Source organism: Acanthaster planci, linkage group LG03, assembly GCF_054643075.1.
Source record: "Acanthaster planci isolate LZ-2023a linkage group LG03, COTS_SCS, whole genome shotgun sequence".
Classification (NCBI taxonomy): Eukaryota; Metazoa; Echinodermata; class Asteroidea; order Valvatida; family Acanthasteridae; genus Acanthaster; species Acanthaster planci.
In genome coordinates, this window is record NC_141779.1 from 3,336,841 (window position 1) to 3,352,872 (window position 16,032).

A 16,032-nucleotide genomic window follows, 5' to 3' on the forward strand; every position below is an offset into this window, starting at 1 on the left:
TTCAGACCTACATTCACATACTTGCCATTTTGGGGGCGGATGTTGGGAGTGTGTCTAAATTTTGTTCGACTGCCAAAATAAATATATTTGAAGATGACACTAATTGGGGTTTAGTGAAAGTCTTTTACAAGGCCCCTGCCCCTTTGTGGTTCAGAATATAGTACGCCCCGCCCTTTGAAAGGATTTAGTTGTGATTCTGCCGGTGAACGAGAGGGCGCTGTTTCGATTCACTAATTTTCAGTCGTGGATATGATTATGGTAGTGCTGTGGACAGGTGGATGGATTGAGTCCGTCGGCCTACACCAAACTGTGATGCGAAAACATACCGATCACACACTCGACCCCAGAACATATCACCCAAATTATGTGAGTTTCAATCTTTTTTGTTGTAAGATTTATTGTTTACTATCAGGAATTACTATTGTTAAAGTCAACAAAGATAAAAAGAGAGTTTATCGTCCGTTTACGATAGCGCAGAACGCATCGAAAGAGGGGCAGGGGAGTAAAAACAAGTTACATGTTTATTTTAATGAGCGCCCTCAATTGGCACGATCAACTGAAAGTGAAAAACATTTTCTATGACATGCATGAGGAAAATTTTCGTTTCTAGGGACATGAGAGATGCTGTTCCCCGCTGTTTTCTCCGCTTTTGAGTGATTTAGTTGCCGAATGTCTGTATGTGAGTAGAATTCTGGAAGAATATTTTACCATGTTTTTGAAATAGTGTCTAAGTTAGCACTGACAGCCCATGTTTAGTAAATTTTTTTAGTATAAGATGTCCAGCATGTCATATGCATGTCCAGATTTATAGGCCTACCAGGTTTACGGACAGACAGTGTCTTTCAGCAAACGTCCTTTTATACCCGTCTCTGTCTTGGATGTTTCAGTATAGTTTAAAATGATTAAAATGGCCTATTATGAATGTTTACTTCCAGAAGTGTATGGTTCAGTTCTGGATCTATAATGGAGGTTGGGATTAATGAGCCTCCTTGAGGCAGCGCGGACATCTGGGAGTTTCGCAAAATTATGGGTAGCAACCACACCGTGCCGGTGAAAATAACTGCAATGAGTGCGTGCCCTCATACTGATCGAAGAAAAGATTGTGTAACCGATCCTCGGACTGGCTGGTATATGTGTACATCGCCATGGTCGCTGTTTCACTGGCGCAGTACCTGTCTTTTTGTGAGAATCCTGCATGTCTGCGCTGCCCCATTAATAAGCCTTATTGCTGATGCGCGTGAGTCGTTTTGCACAATGGTAGAAAGGCACTATGGGCAGGACAAAGGAGCAAATACTGCCCCCTTTTCCTTCCCACAGTGCCTCTCTAACATTGCGTAAAATCACTCATCATCAGCAATAAGCCATTTCGATGTTTCGGGTGCGCAAGGAATTCTGGGATTGAATTTGGATAAACAAAACCCACATGGCATAGCCAGCTGGAGTTTCGTGCATGGGAGTTGTGCAGAAGCTTGCGCGAAGATCGATCAGCTGTGCGAAGTAGTTGAACTGTAAGTGCCTAATTAAACCAAACTTTCAGCTTTTTGTGTTGATCTTTGTCTTACCTTTGATAAAGTTTTTTTAACAACCCACGAAGTCAGTTTTGCTTGGATCACGGCTTGGACAAAAATGGGACTTTTGTGAGATATTTACAAATGGATCGGAGTGCGCGTTCTGGTCCACGATGTACATGTATGTTACTAGACTGCCGTTTAAATTTTCTCGCACGTATTATGTTACGCATTTCGCCCGTAAACAGGGCCCAACGAATACTCTTTATAGGACAAAGGATCTTAATTATGAGCCTATGTACATAGGCCTACAGTACAGTGTTACGGTATGACATGGGTGTAGGCCTACACGTACTACGAACGATGTACGAGTTTTTAATCGAGTTATTTTGAACTTTCTGCAGTGATATGAATTTAAAAAAAAATTGAGGAGATTATGAGGTCACCTGTTGTATATTCAAGGCACACAGTAGAGTGTCCTTTTTCTTTCGCAAGCTCTCGGACAAGCACTGAGCATACAGTGTTTATCAATATATACGTTGGGTAAGGGCAAAACCTGTTATATAAAAATAAACACACAAGTAGCGTCAACAAAGCGTCAACAGCTTGAAAACACCGTCTACAGATTTTAAAGTCATTTTATCATAATTTAGAGACTCTAAGCCTTGCCACTGTGTAAGAGAAACACAGAATTTGTTTCCAGATTCTCACAGGAAATTGAAAAATTTTTGCGATGTATGAGGGCCTCCATCTTTCTTTCCTCTGCCATCCACGTGAAAACAAGATGACAGCCAGTCAGATTGCATAAACAGGCCTGACTTTGTCACTCAAATTTCAACACTCAAATATTATTTCAGATAGATACGACACAGTGAATTTGATATGTACATGTAGGAGCCTAATTAACATTGTAAATGAAAAATCTTTGCATAAATATGCGTGAATACCTTGTTGATGCTTTTTGATGCTAAATAGCATGACCCCTTGAAAGGAATAGATTGAAGTTTTTGACAACACCTCTATCCACCTATGTGTAGTCTTTGTACCAACCCGAAAACGTACAGGTCTCCAAGATGAATAAGCATCATATTAACACTGCAAGTTTTGCAGTGCCTTTTTAATATTTGGACTGCCTAACCGTAACACGCCTTGTCAAGTTCTTGGAGGACCGGTCAAAATTCTAAAAGTTATGGATATTTTGAGTCTGTTCAGTTAGCTTCAAAGATATGACAAACACCGTACAGGTTTTGGCTCGAGACACACTTCCGGGACATTCGCAAAATGGTGGGTACCAACCACACTGTGCTGGTGAAAACAAGTGCGACGTGTGCACGCGTGTACATACTGATCAAAGAAAAGATTGAATAGCTCGATCCTCTGACTGGCTGGTTTGCATGAGTCACCATGGTCACAGTTGTTTTCACTGGCGTGGTGTTCGCTACCCCCATTATGTGAAAGTCCCAGATGTCCGCCCCAACCTATTCCATCAGTCGACGGGTCAGTTATTCCTCCACTGACAAGATGTGAAATGCATTTGTAAATGCAGTCAGACTGTGCTAGCTCAATTGGATGGTACCGATAACAAACACAGTATTTCTCCGATTTTATCTTCGCTGACTTGATCTGATTCTTCAGGTAGACAGCTCATTGTCACCACCTTTCTCGACAATCAGACAGTCGTCATACTTTCCCCTTGAAAAACGTATCCACGTCTTCTACTCCATTAGTGCATTTCTGTTGAAGCTGCTCACACTGTTCTGTTGATGAATCATAATTCTGACCACCTTGTAGGGCATTTGCTGCTGATCTTGATGAGTCATTGTTGACACTTGCTATTCAATCGCAGTACGTTGAGGTTTGCAAAGAATCTTTGCATGAACAAATGCCGATTTAGTGATGACCGTTGGATTCAACAGGTAAATTCCTGCCTTCCTGAAGGAACTTTGCAGGTTTCCCGGTGAGAGTGCCTTCTCATAAGCCTTGCATGCCAATCCGCATATCGCAAATTTGTCAATTCCGATACAGGAGTTGGCCCACATGTGCCTGTGGCATTCTGAATTGTACACCCTCTGAAAGTGTCCAAAGCAGTGAACATCCAGGGGCTGAAGTATGTGGCTGGTATGTGCCGGACTGCCAGTAGAATGAAAAGTATGATGTTATTCTTCTTTGCCTAGGCAATCACTGTCAGTGAAATGTGAGAGTTGTGGCCATCGTAAAACACTAGTACTGGCTCATCTTCATGACCACGCACAGAGTACTTCTGAAAATGAGTTGTTAAGTATGTCATGAAGATATCCGAGTTAGGCTATCCGGTTTCATTCACTGTTCCATCAGCGCCGGGGTAGCTGCTAATAAGGAGCTCCTGTCTCATCCTTTTTCCGGGAAATACAAAGTATGGGGGTACAGATATCTGCTGCCCTAGGACATTGCCACAACCTATGATAGTAATGATGGATTGTTTGCCAGATGTAACTGCAGGTGTTGATGATGTTGCTATGACGATTGAGGGAGGAGTGTGATTGAACTTCAGGCCCTTTTCATCAATGTTGTCCCGGTATACTCTTTCTGGTGACATCTTTACAGGTACACGTAGGTTGTACCAGTACTTGGTACGGATATTATCCAGCTCTTTGTAGTTTGTTACTACCACCTCTTCTGATGTCGCCATTGCTCCAAGGAGCTCAGGACCTCTTTGCTTTGTCACTTTTAATTCAGGCCGTCTCTTCAAGAAGTTATACAACCACAACTCTGTGAATGGCTCTTCTTGGCATCTTTTATTTAAATGTCAACCACCTCTGAATGGCTGTAGCCGTGTCCGTAGCTAGCCATTCTCTTGACGTGGTCGGCCAATTGAGCTTCCTCATTGAGCGAGAAGAGAGGATCTCTCCCAGACTTCATTGCTGCAGCTCCGATTCCCCCTCTGACACGATCCCTAAGTGTTGCTTTGGGAATTCCGAATGTATGAGCTGTTCCTCAGATGAATTTTTGCTCATCAAGAACTTCCCAGTATGCTTTGGTCATCGTGGTGGGAGAATAGCACCTGTACCCTTCAGCCCTTGGTTGCAGAGGACTTGTTTCACATGTTCTGCCGATTAAAACATGATATATACTTGTGTCAGCCAACAACAGCCAGTGACCTGTGTCTTTTCTTTACTGGTTTCATTTGTACAAATTACATTTTTGGTTTTGTAAAATAAATGAAAACTATTAGTTTTTATATTCAACAAAACAGAAACATCCACAGAAAAAATTTCACATAGATCTGCATACACACAAAACAATTTCAGCATGAACGCGGCAATGCGTTGATGGCCTTTCTTATTCCGTGAACTACCAACCATAACGTAATGTACATGTAGGCCTAGGGCCTTTGGGTTGCACCTTGCTATGCAATACCTGCACTTGGACTTGCATGTAAGATTTGAACAAATTGCACTAACATACCGGGGGTAGCAACTCAAATACTCCAGAAATACCAGAAATATACTTGGAAAATTATAGTTTATAAATATTCCCCTGAAATATTAAGCATCTTATAAATAGTGTTTTTTAATTATTTTTTGTATGTGTAAAAAAATTTCAAAGCACAAGGTCCCTTTTGATGCTCCACATTTTCACGCCTCTGTTGTAAAGAAAAAAAGCAACTGTTTGGCTTGCAAATGATGTACCGGTACATTCGTGAAGGCCGTTGGGGATTTTTGCTGTTGGCTGTTTGCATGCGGCTTCCAGGGGCACGCAGAGCCTCGAACTGACAGCTTGTACAATTGCGTCAGACTTGCTTTGTCCAATCACATGGTATTCATGTACATGTAAGACCTAATGCAGCAAAATTACATATAAAGCAACATACACAGGAATCACTGAACCGGCTTTATTTATTGTGTAAAGCTGCCAGATCCAGGTTCTGCATGCCTATGGCGGCAGCGTGCAAAGAGCGAATTGTTTGGGTCATTGATATCACTGAGTAATTGAACGTTGCCAGGATTTGAAAAATAAGCTAATAAGTTCATAAGCTAATCCAAATGCTCACAGGAAATGCCTTGATTTTCCACATCTTGGCTGCCAGTGAAGGACAAATGACATTCAAATCTTCGAAGGTTCAAACTGCGCCAGTGCGCATTGCAAACAAAAAGGTACGCGATGGGAAACGTAGGCGTGCAAATATTAATATGCATGAATTTTGATGACGTGAGGATGTTTGCAAATTTGGGAAGATGTTTTGTTCTTCAGTTGCCCCATTGTTTTCAAGGCCAGTGTGTGCTTTCTCGTACTAAGCCAAGATGATGAAATTATCTTCACTAAGCCATCCCCAGGGTGACATACAGTACATGTTTCAGCCATCAAAATGTGATGATGGCATGTCATTGAAAGACAAATTATAGCATTTACTTAGAAAACACTCAGAATTTTTTAGACCGGTCTCGTTTTTGTAGGCTTGTGTAGAGGGAGTCTTGTATCCGGGCATGGACCTCTATGATTCCAGGAAAGAATTTCACATTTTCTGTCTCTGTTTCTCCCACAAAATCATTAACCTTAATCCTCCTCAATCCTCCAAAATCCTTCAGTTGGTTTTGGAGGATGGAGGGTGAATGGCAAACGTGCATGGCTGATTGCTTAGGATGCCATGAGTGAAGGTCGTGGGTTAGACCTTGTGTTGTTCTTGCTCAGTCATGCATAAATTCAGCCTGATATTTCTTTTGAATCATCTGCGCTGCTCAAGAATGCCATTTGCCATGCCTCAACAAAATGACAGGAATTGCTGGAGGATTTTGAAGGATCGAGGCAGTAGGCACACCTCCAAGTAACATTTTCAAGAAATTTCAGAGGATTGAGGGAGAATCCAAGTTTCTCACCCCCCAAATTGGAGGATTCTGGAGGATATAGGAGGGCTCCTAGCAAAAAGGGCCTAAATGGTTAGGGTTAAAGAACAGTATTAATGGCCATAATAAGGAGCAAAGACAGCTTTGACCTCAAAGGTTAGTTTTGGACTTAAATACAAGCAGTAAGAAGTTTGAAAAAGTTGGAAAATAAACACAAGCGTCATAAATCTGTTTTATTTTCAACACAAAAGAATCCTTGGGAATTATTGTTTCAAAGAGGGAGATCACACTGGTACATGTATTATTGTGTGTATTGATATGTTTTCTACTGTCTCTCGTAAACCAACAGATTTGCCTGTTACCATGGCAACACATCAGGGTAGCAATCAGTCACACTTGGTACTCCCCGCCTACCCGGTGTCCACAGAGGCGCTTCCCAACGAAACAGTTTTGCAGCATCTCTTAGAGGCAGAAAAAGTCAACAAGTAGGTCGCATAGAATTGTCCGCAGAATTTTGTGCAAGGGTTCCTTGTCTTGCCACCTTGTCTCTTCCTTGACTTGAAAGCTACCAAAAAGTGTACATTGGATGAAGAAACACTAACTTTTGAAGTTTACAAACAGTTTCTTTCAAAAACCTAAATTTTTTCTTTGTTGGCCCATAGGACTTGCATGTACATGTACATACATGTGTATGCATAAGGTCTAAGGTGGTGGCAGGATAAGAGAAAACTTTCGACCATAGCAGATTTTTCCAAATTAAACTCAGCCCAACTTCCCTCACTCTAGCTAAAAACAATTCTCCAAAATTTTCTTCGGCATTTTACACTCGCGATTAAAGCCTAATGATTTGATTCCATAATCAACTTAGAGATTGACCATTTAGTAGTCTGGTGACAAACGGTAGAAAGAATGTGTTAGAATACATACTGTACATGTACAGGAAACCAGATGTTTCTTTGGACACAGTTGATTGATGCTCTGTCGTTTGCAGTACAGGCATGCAATGTTTCCTTGGGTCAGCTGATTTCCTTGTTTTTCACTTCACACTCATGCCACTGAAAATTAAGAACACTGTGCAATGTCTTGTCAAGATTGGTAGTTCCTTGTTTTTTGTCAAAGTCCAAGTTACATGCCTGGCAAGTGGTGAAAATCCCATTAAAATGTGCGAGTTCAGACAATCGCATGTACGTGCCCCTTTTATTTTTAAAATTGTACATGTACCGCCATTGAGTTCAATGTTTGACCTGACTGCCCACAGTTTGCAAACAAGCAACATCCCCGTGTCAGGCAACCACAGTTCACAACTGGTTTACACTGGTTACCCGCAACTGCCTGAGTACCAACAGCCAACAGCAGACAGGCAGCCGACCTCGGACACTCTGACCCTTCACCCGGGCTTGACCAATGAGCTGAGAGCACTGCAGATTGAGGGCGGATTTGAGACCACCAGCGACTTCCTACATCACCTTGTGGTGTCGGAAAGAGTGAAAAGGTGAGATAAAACTCCTGGAAACAGAGGTATTGTGGCTTTAGAAGACCGAGACAGTGACGAGTGGGACATTAGGCCCCCCCCAAAAGTGGTCAGACATTGTGAACTAGCGTGAACAAGCTCACCCTGTCATAACCAGCTTTCGAACAGACAGACCCGAAAGTCACATAAGAACACACACCGTCAACACCAAAACCGGAGTAACATCAATAAAACTGGATTTCTCCCCGGCGACTTTTTACCTTGTCCTATCAGATCTGCTACTGGTATACAGAAAAGAAGAAATACATATGTTACAAATGGTCTGAAACTGTTGAATGTCCGACCCTAATTTCACCTGGTTTGACGTTTGAAAGCAATCATATTCACGTGCTTCAGTAATATGCTGACTTTAAGTTTCTTTAGTGTATTTCCTTTTTTTTGGGAGGGGGTGAAGATTTGGAGATAGTGTTTCACATTGTCCCTTATTGGACTGAGGCTGTGCATCGTGAAATCTCGCTTCCTGAGGGTACATGTATTTACTGGGGGCATACCGTACCCTTGGCGTTGTAAATAAAAACACCTGCATTACAAATAGTTGGAAGTACATGTACAGCGTTTCCGTCGCATGCCTTGGCTCAAGTTCATTCATGATGGGTTAACGAAGATGCTGGTTTGATACTGTAATCACTCACAGACCTCATGATTCACACCGGTAAGCCATGGCACGTAAAAAAACTATTTTTTGGCCCTTATAAATAGACAACAAAGTCACTCTTGACTCTTCTGGAGCACGGCAAATACCTTATTACATTGGAATTTGGGGATTCATTCTCTCCGGAACTAAACTGTGTTCGTTTCTGTTCATGACTTTGTAGGCTGCAGTCGCAGCAGAGAATGATGGCTAGGCGTAACAGTGACAACTGTCCTTGTTTGTCTGTCCAATCAACGATGCCCGTCTTGGTTAGTGGTACATCGAGTATCACTTGTGTAAACTCTCTAAGTGGTACCACAACAGTTCAGACCTCATGCTCCTTAGATGGAGGTTGTCAGACCGTCCAACTCTGTAGCGTTAACCTCGGGGGTTCATCATCCACTGATGGAGGAATCCACAGTTGTGAAAATGGGGTGGGTGCTAACTGTCAGACTAGAACACAAGGCATTTCGGTTGGCGTGCAGGTGAGTCTGTGCAGTTGTAGTCTCGAGGACAAAGCGTCCGATGGGACAAAAGAGGGACAGCCAAGATTACGCAAAGAGAAATTTAGGTCCAAAATCAAAAGGAAGAAAAAGTGTGCGGAGGAGGAGGCTGGAGACAAGTCAGGCAGTCGCATCAATGACATTCTGGTGAAGGAGATCCTTCAGACTGTAAAGAGTCAGAGAAAGAAGAGACAAAACAGTCGAACGCGTCGTACGCCAGCGTACCCACGACAGCGACTACCCAGAGATACAAAGTCAGCACCGAGAGAGAAACAGGAGTATTTATGTGAAATCTGCGGAGCTACCTTCAAATGGAGGCGGAGCCTCATTCCACACATGTGGGAGCATCGGAACGAGGTGTCTGTACATCAATGCCCGCACTGCAGTACCAGCTTCCCCTACGCTTGCCGGCTGAAGCGTCACTTGATCGCCAAGCATCCGGAGCTCGAGGGCGGTCCAATACGCTGCATGACGTGTGGCGTTGAGGTGCAGTCGTACAACACGCTCAAGAGCCACATGCGCATCCACACGGGCTACAAGCCCTTCAAGTGCAAGTTCTGCCCTAAGACCTACAAGTGGAACACGGGGCTGGAGTACCACGAACGAGTCCACACGGGGGAGAGGCCGTACCCCTGCCCACACTGCAGTAAGGCATTCACGAACAAGTCGGACCTGACCCGGCACCAGACTGTCCACACAGGCGAAAAGCCTCACGTGTGTAAGAAGTGTGGCAAAGGCTTCACACAAAGCCACACACTTAAATCGCATTGTAAGAAACATCATCCGGTCACCAGCCTACCATCTGCTGTCAGTATCACTACCAGCAACGGCGTCAGCGCTACGCAAAAGACGTGCTCCCCAGTGCTGCACACGTTGTCCCCCTCCTTCCAGCCCCAGCACCAACCAACTTTCATGCTGGGCAGTTTGCAGGACCCAGCCCCAGCCAACCACAGCTTGGAGCCAATCAAATTTGCCAGCAACGGCGGTCTCCAGAGCCTGCAGCGTCAGGTACCTGGACTCCCCACGGAGCGGGAGATTGCAGAGGTGGTAGTGAATATGCTGGCCCAGTGAGATGGCAGTTCCTCAGCCCACTCCTCACTCTAATCCCCGCTCGTTGTAACTGCATGTCCATCTAGCATTTATTGCTTTGTGCCGGTACCAGCATTTTTTAGGGCATGTGATGCAGACAAGCCAGGAATAGAAATTCCCTCAAATCATTAGTTTACTTGGTTTTTTTTAACTTCCCATGCACTGCTTGCCATTTCAGACTGAGAAACACATTTTAGATGTCCTTTTTTCTCGTATTTCCAGTTGCATGCTTCAGCACTTCTTTGTCGTCTTTGCTGACACATCTGCCTCCCACTTTTCTCATTTCCCCACCCCCACAGTAGACATGTAGATGTATTGTGTGGCCTACCAGCATGCTCAGTCAGTGGTTTATGACTTCTTTTTTCCCACATCATGGAAGCAGCATGTACCTATCCAGTATTGTTTTTTCTACCTGAGTAGAGTCTCTAGTACATCTTAACATGAGGGTAGGAGCCGTATTGAGAACTGTCATTTGGATCAATGTAAACATTTCAACATTTTGCATATTTTTGATCAATGACGCTGTGCATCAAATTGAAAGTACTGGTAGTGTGAGGAGGTTACTGGAAATTGTAGCATGAATGTGTGCATACAATTGGTTGCTTTTTGCTCGTCCTTATAAAATTCAATTCCCAGGTTTGCTTTTCCAAAAGATCATCTGAAATATTCTTGAAAAATAAAGTAGTTAATGTTTAAGTCATGATTCCTGTACTTTCCTTTCCAATTTTCACTGTTGTTGATGTGCAGTATGTTTAGAAACTGTTGGTGGATCTTTGACCTCGTTATTTAGATCAGAAATTGGAAATTAGTCATATTACAGAGGTCATGAATGACATGTGTACTGACCTCACTGACGGTCAAGTTGGATTTTATCATGCCAGCAAACTAGCGTAAGAGGTGTGATTTCCTTGGATTTTTCAGACTTCAGGATGTTTAACCCACAATTGTAGAATTTTAGAGATTTAATCAGTTATGTTTTTCAACTTTTGAGCAATTTGGGAAACTAATTGTGCAAGATTCACATAATAGTAGCAACTCGTGACAGAACTTATCATGATGGTTGTTGAACGTCACCAAATCTTGTCATGGTTACATCCCCTCCGCTAGATGTTAGTGTGTTTTCTTGAAACCCAATCTCGCCCCAGTTACGGTTTCCATGATATGTATATATCATGTCTGGAGGCTTATACTTGTTAAAGCTTAGTAGATTACATTGCAGGGACGGATGCATGTTCATGGCACCCAACAGCCAGTGAAATCCCAAAGGACTCCCTGAGCCGGCTCATCCATGTTCAGCAAGAATACATGTATGTCCCCCCGGTTTCTGTACATTTTTATGCTGTGCTGTGCGCTGAATACATTTAACTCAATCTTGCCAGAGTGTATGCTGCATTTGCAATTTTAGGCTCAATTTTCTGAAGCAAAGGCCACCGTCTTGCCTGTTTAAAAAAAGTGGTATCGATATTTTATATGTCTTTCTTTATAATTTGTGGAGGCTTTATTTTGCATGAAGGGTTTTAACATTACCTTTTGCCATGTTATTTTAAGATGGTGTTTCCAAAATGCTTATGTTAAATTCTAAGAACTTTTCTGCGCGAATGCTTTACTTTTCAAAACTGATACATTACAAACAAATTGTAAGAATTTTTAAAGATCTATACATGTACTTGGTCATTTCCTGGCAGTTGCCACTGTAGTCTGTCGTCTTTATATTTCCAAAAATGGCTCGTTGATCGAGGCACAACTCATGTCTTTGAGCGTCCTGTTTTTGTTTTTTGGGTCAACTGTTTGAAATGTGGCATTTAAATACACAATCTCATTAACCTCCTGGATCCAACAGATGCTCAAGCCAGTTTTGTTCACGCTTATATCAAATCCCAGAGAAGTTTTCCAATAACTTTCTAGATTTGATTAGATTAATAGTGATTAGAGTTGACTCAAGTGATTTTCATGTACAGCAGATGAGTTGCCAGGAAAAATGGATACTGGCTTGTAAGCAATGCATCATGGGAAGACTCAGCACTAATCAACGAGATCTCTGTATTGTTCTTCTGTGGATCCGCATAGTTTTGTTTTTTTCTTTCATGAATACAGATGGTTTTTAATATCCAGGGATTGTGCCACATGCACATTTAATTAATGATGGTCAGATGATTAACTTTAGGAAAATACGAACTAGATATCAACTACATGTATGAGGTTGGAAATGAAGGTCTGATTTGTTTCCCCTTCTAGACAGCTGTATTAAGACCAGCTGAAACCTTTGCCTCATGTTTTCTTATTACATTTGACACAATGGCCCATGAAAGAAAATGGTATACATACATGTAGATTGATTGTAAATATTTCCTGTTGTTTAACCACTTCCTCCTGGGGACTCCGGAATCGGAGACGTATGCTTTATATGCGTCGCTGGGGTCTCCAAAGTGGGACAAAGGAAACAAGGCCCTGTTACAAAAGACTGTACTCCGAACAAAAGAACAGGCTGCTGGGTATTATCAACATTTTTCACTCTCAAAAGTGGTGATAATTCAGCCTTGTTTTGAAACCGTATATCAGGGTTTGGGGCATTGAGAGCGAGTGGATTACCACCGGGGACAAAAGCGTTCCACCACACAGCACCGCTTGCACGCTAATCTGGCCCCCATTGAAAAGAGGTCAGCAGTGCACTGAGCCAGGTTCGTGAACAAAAGAAAGTTACATAACACCGCACAATCTGGGCTCTTTTTACAAGGCTGCAGGCTTGGCTGAAATACTCGGGTGTAAATGAAGGTTACCTGTCAACTTAGAGTAGGGCCTAAAGATTACTTCGTGCGGCTATAAACGTCCGTTAAATGAAATGATGAATTTTTGAAGAATTTTGAAAACGGAAAAAATGATAATCATGCCAGCCCAGCATCATCCACATTGAAAAATGCTCCGGCATGAAGTGCTTAAGAGAGTTACATGACTTGGCTGGATGACAAGTATGGGCTTGATTCAGAAAGAAGCCATTTTGGATCCTGCTCTCTGAATCCACTTTGTTATAAATTCTCTGAAGTGGGAAGGAGCCCGACTAGTTTTGCTGTAATTATGCCATAGCCCAGTCTCATTCCCATGGGTACGATCTTGCTGCGCCATGTTAGTTCCCAACGTGCCTTGCGCGATCACGCAGCCCATGGAGTCACGGTTGGCGGTAGCCTCAATTTGAAAAAGGTAAGGTGAATTGTTATCCTTACTTTGGAACTGCTCATTGGTGCACAAAGGCTTATACTCTGTATAATTTGTCGCGTGATGATTTTAGAAAAACTGTTACAGGGTTCACCTTGTTTTTGATTCAAGATGGCCAACTCGCTAAGAGGGCCATTTGCATATAACTCCTAGCCCATTTCAGCCCTCCAGATGGTAATGGATTTACCAGTAAGGTGTGCTTTGTCAAAATATGAATGGATTAAGTTTTTCAATAAATGGCCTAAATTGACCGGTAATGATTGACGGGTATGGTGTCTTTTTCGGAGTTGCACGTGGTATCATGGACGAATCTCTCAAAGTGGCCAACTTGACTGGTTAAACCAGTGGCAGAACATGACCTCATTTTCATGCTTGTCTAAGGTCTGTTATGAACTATTAACCCTAACACTCCTCAGTCCTCCAACAGGTGAAGGATTGAGGAGGGTTAGGGTCAAGTACCATCTTGCTCTTGGTCTAGTGCCTGCAGCATACCTTCTGAAATCAGTTGTTACTGATTCATATGTCATCTCCTCATTCATCTACCCGCACATGTGCCAGTGCTAAGGGCAATTCAGCCTTCTTTGACTGTGATAGTGATTTCTAATTTCACACCATCATCATAATTGCGTGTGAAACTCGTGCATTTCAGGTTTTCTCACACCCTTAAGGGATTTCTCATCCAGGAAGTATCAAATCTCCCCAGATAATTAAATCATGTACGTTTTCTCAACCTTTCCAGGCCCATCTGAGCACTAAAAACATTTAGCAGAGTCTGTTGGGTCATTGCTGGTGAAGAACAAGTAATTGATTGATATAGTTCTCACAGCAGCAATGTCATATCTGTGAATATGGCATATGCACCTGTATCTGTACAGGTATAGACCATGCTCAACTCTTAGTCAAAGGTTGGCCAAGGGTGGATCTGGGAAGGGGTTAACAGGTGTCATGCCCCGCCCTAGAAAGGGGGAAATTTGAAAAATAGAAGGGCGATTTTTCTAGCCTATTTCCTTTCTCTTCCTTCCCAAAGTGTGTTCAATGTACCATAACATAGCCTCCCCTCAGAAAGGTTATAAAAGGTTGCATAACAATTTTCCAAGATTTTTACCCCCCCCCCCAGATTCCCCTTCCCTGTATAAAAGAGTTTTTCTGCCCTTCAACAGAATTTGGTTCAAGATGCATTCTTGCTGTTGCCAGCCCTGCAGTAACAGCCATAGACCTGTGTCATGGAAGGCTCTGTTAACGCCCTGTGCCTGATATCAAGACCAAGCATTACACCCGTCCCCCTCCCAACTAAACAAAACAACTAAAAACCCTGACTTTCCGAGATGGCTGAGAAAAAATCAGAAAAACACTAAAGCAGCATTGGCGCAACACTTACGGCATTTTATTCACTCTACTACATAAAGCTCTTTTGAAGACTTTGTTAAATAAAATGAAATTTTATTATAAATATGAGATTAAATATGGCATTTTGTTGGAACATGCTTTGAAATTATACAATGGTTAATCTGCTAGTACTTCATGCAAGTATATCATTACTATTTAGGAAGAAACTTCAAAACATACTTTACTGTAGTAAAAAAACAAATTCAACATATATGTGAAATCTGAAATCATTTAGAAATCAAGTTGTGGTTTCATTGTATTTTGACCTATAACTATAAAGCTGTGAAATTGTACTTCATCGAAATGGCTGACCATAAAGGACTGGTCTTAGTTTTCATGTGTAATCACATTATACATGCATAGTGTTTGGCATTATTTAGCATGAACATTAATAATGCTCATGGCCATGATTGTAAAATGCAGTTAAGATGTAATTCTCCTCATATACATGAGTTAAAATGAAATCCACCAAACTGGAGAGGATTCAGAGAAGCATCCACTACAAATGGTGGAATTCACTCTCTGGTAAGGTATGGTGACAACTAGAGTTTTGCTTCTCACAAACACACAACATAACCGTTGAGTATGAATCTTTAACTTTGGTATCAAACTGCTCCCAAATTCTGTGTGAAATAACCACTCTGCTTAGGAGCAATAGGACATAGTGAAGATCAAACTACTATCTTGCATACAGTTCTCTGATAGATTTGCGATGTCCAATTTTGTCTTTACATGTAGACCAAGGTGAAAAAGAATGAAATATAGAGAAGACATCTGGTTACAGTTCCGCAAATTACCGGCACGGTAGGTTTTTGGAAAGATAGTTTGCAGACATGACTTTTGCAGTTTAAAGGCAAGTTCTGGCTGAACAAGTGTTGCTACGGAGGATTGAAACTTGAATTAAAGTCTCAGATACTCTTGCATTATTGCAACTCCCATACTACAACTTTAAAACAATGCTTTGAAGATGGAATTCTTGAGCTGATTTTGGCCTTAGGCCGTGGCTCTTTGATTACATGGTTGTAGGACTGTTATGACTTAATCCCAAGCTCTATTTGTGTTATGAAGCCCGATATCAGTAGTCGGAACGGGACCCAATTTCACGGGGCTGCTTAGCATGTGATTTCACGCTTAGAGAGGCTTCATGTATTTCATGGAGACTGTAAGCAGTAAGCACAGCCAAAGGCATGCTAACCTTGGAGGAAAAAATGTTGCTTAAACTTAGTGACATAACAATAGAAATCTTAAAGCGGGTGCAACTGTTCCCTCAACCACGCCAAGCACCGCCTCGAATCAGTGCTTAAGGTAAGCACATTTTTCTGCCAAAATTAGCACGACTTTCTACTAACTGTTA

The 16,032-nt window shown here is 42.2% G+C and overlaps 1 protein-coding gene across 5 annotated transcripts; it reads left to right on the plus strand.

Moving 5' to 3' along the window:
* Positions 1-274: 274 nt before the first annotated feature.
* On the plus strand, positions 275-12,273 carry LOC110986140 (uncharacterized). 5 transcript variants are annotated; one of them, XM_087134807.1, is made up of 6 exons: positions 275-366; positions 611-679; positions 936-969; positions 6,678-6,813; positions 7,587-7,820; positions 8,675-12,273. In XM_087134807.1, the coding sequence occupies exons 1-6, from the start codon at positions 313-315 to the stop codon at positions 10,062-10,064; spliced, it is 1,917 nt and encodes a 638-aa protein (XP_086990933.1). In that variant the 5' UTR covers positions 275-312; the 3' UTR covers positions 10,065-12,273. The 5 variants fall into 5 exon arrangements, with proteins under 5 accessions (XP_086990933.1, XP_022103487.2, XP_086990935.1 ...); XM_087134809.1 differs by lacking the exon at positions 936-969 and having other exon boundaries at positions 343-366; XM_022247795.2 differs by lacking the exons at positions 611-679; positions 936-969 and having other exon boundaries at positions 276-366.
* Positions 12,274-16,032: the final 3,759 nt, after the last annotated feature.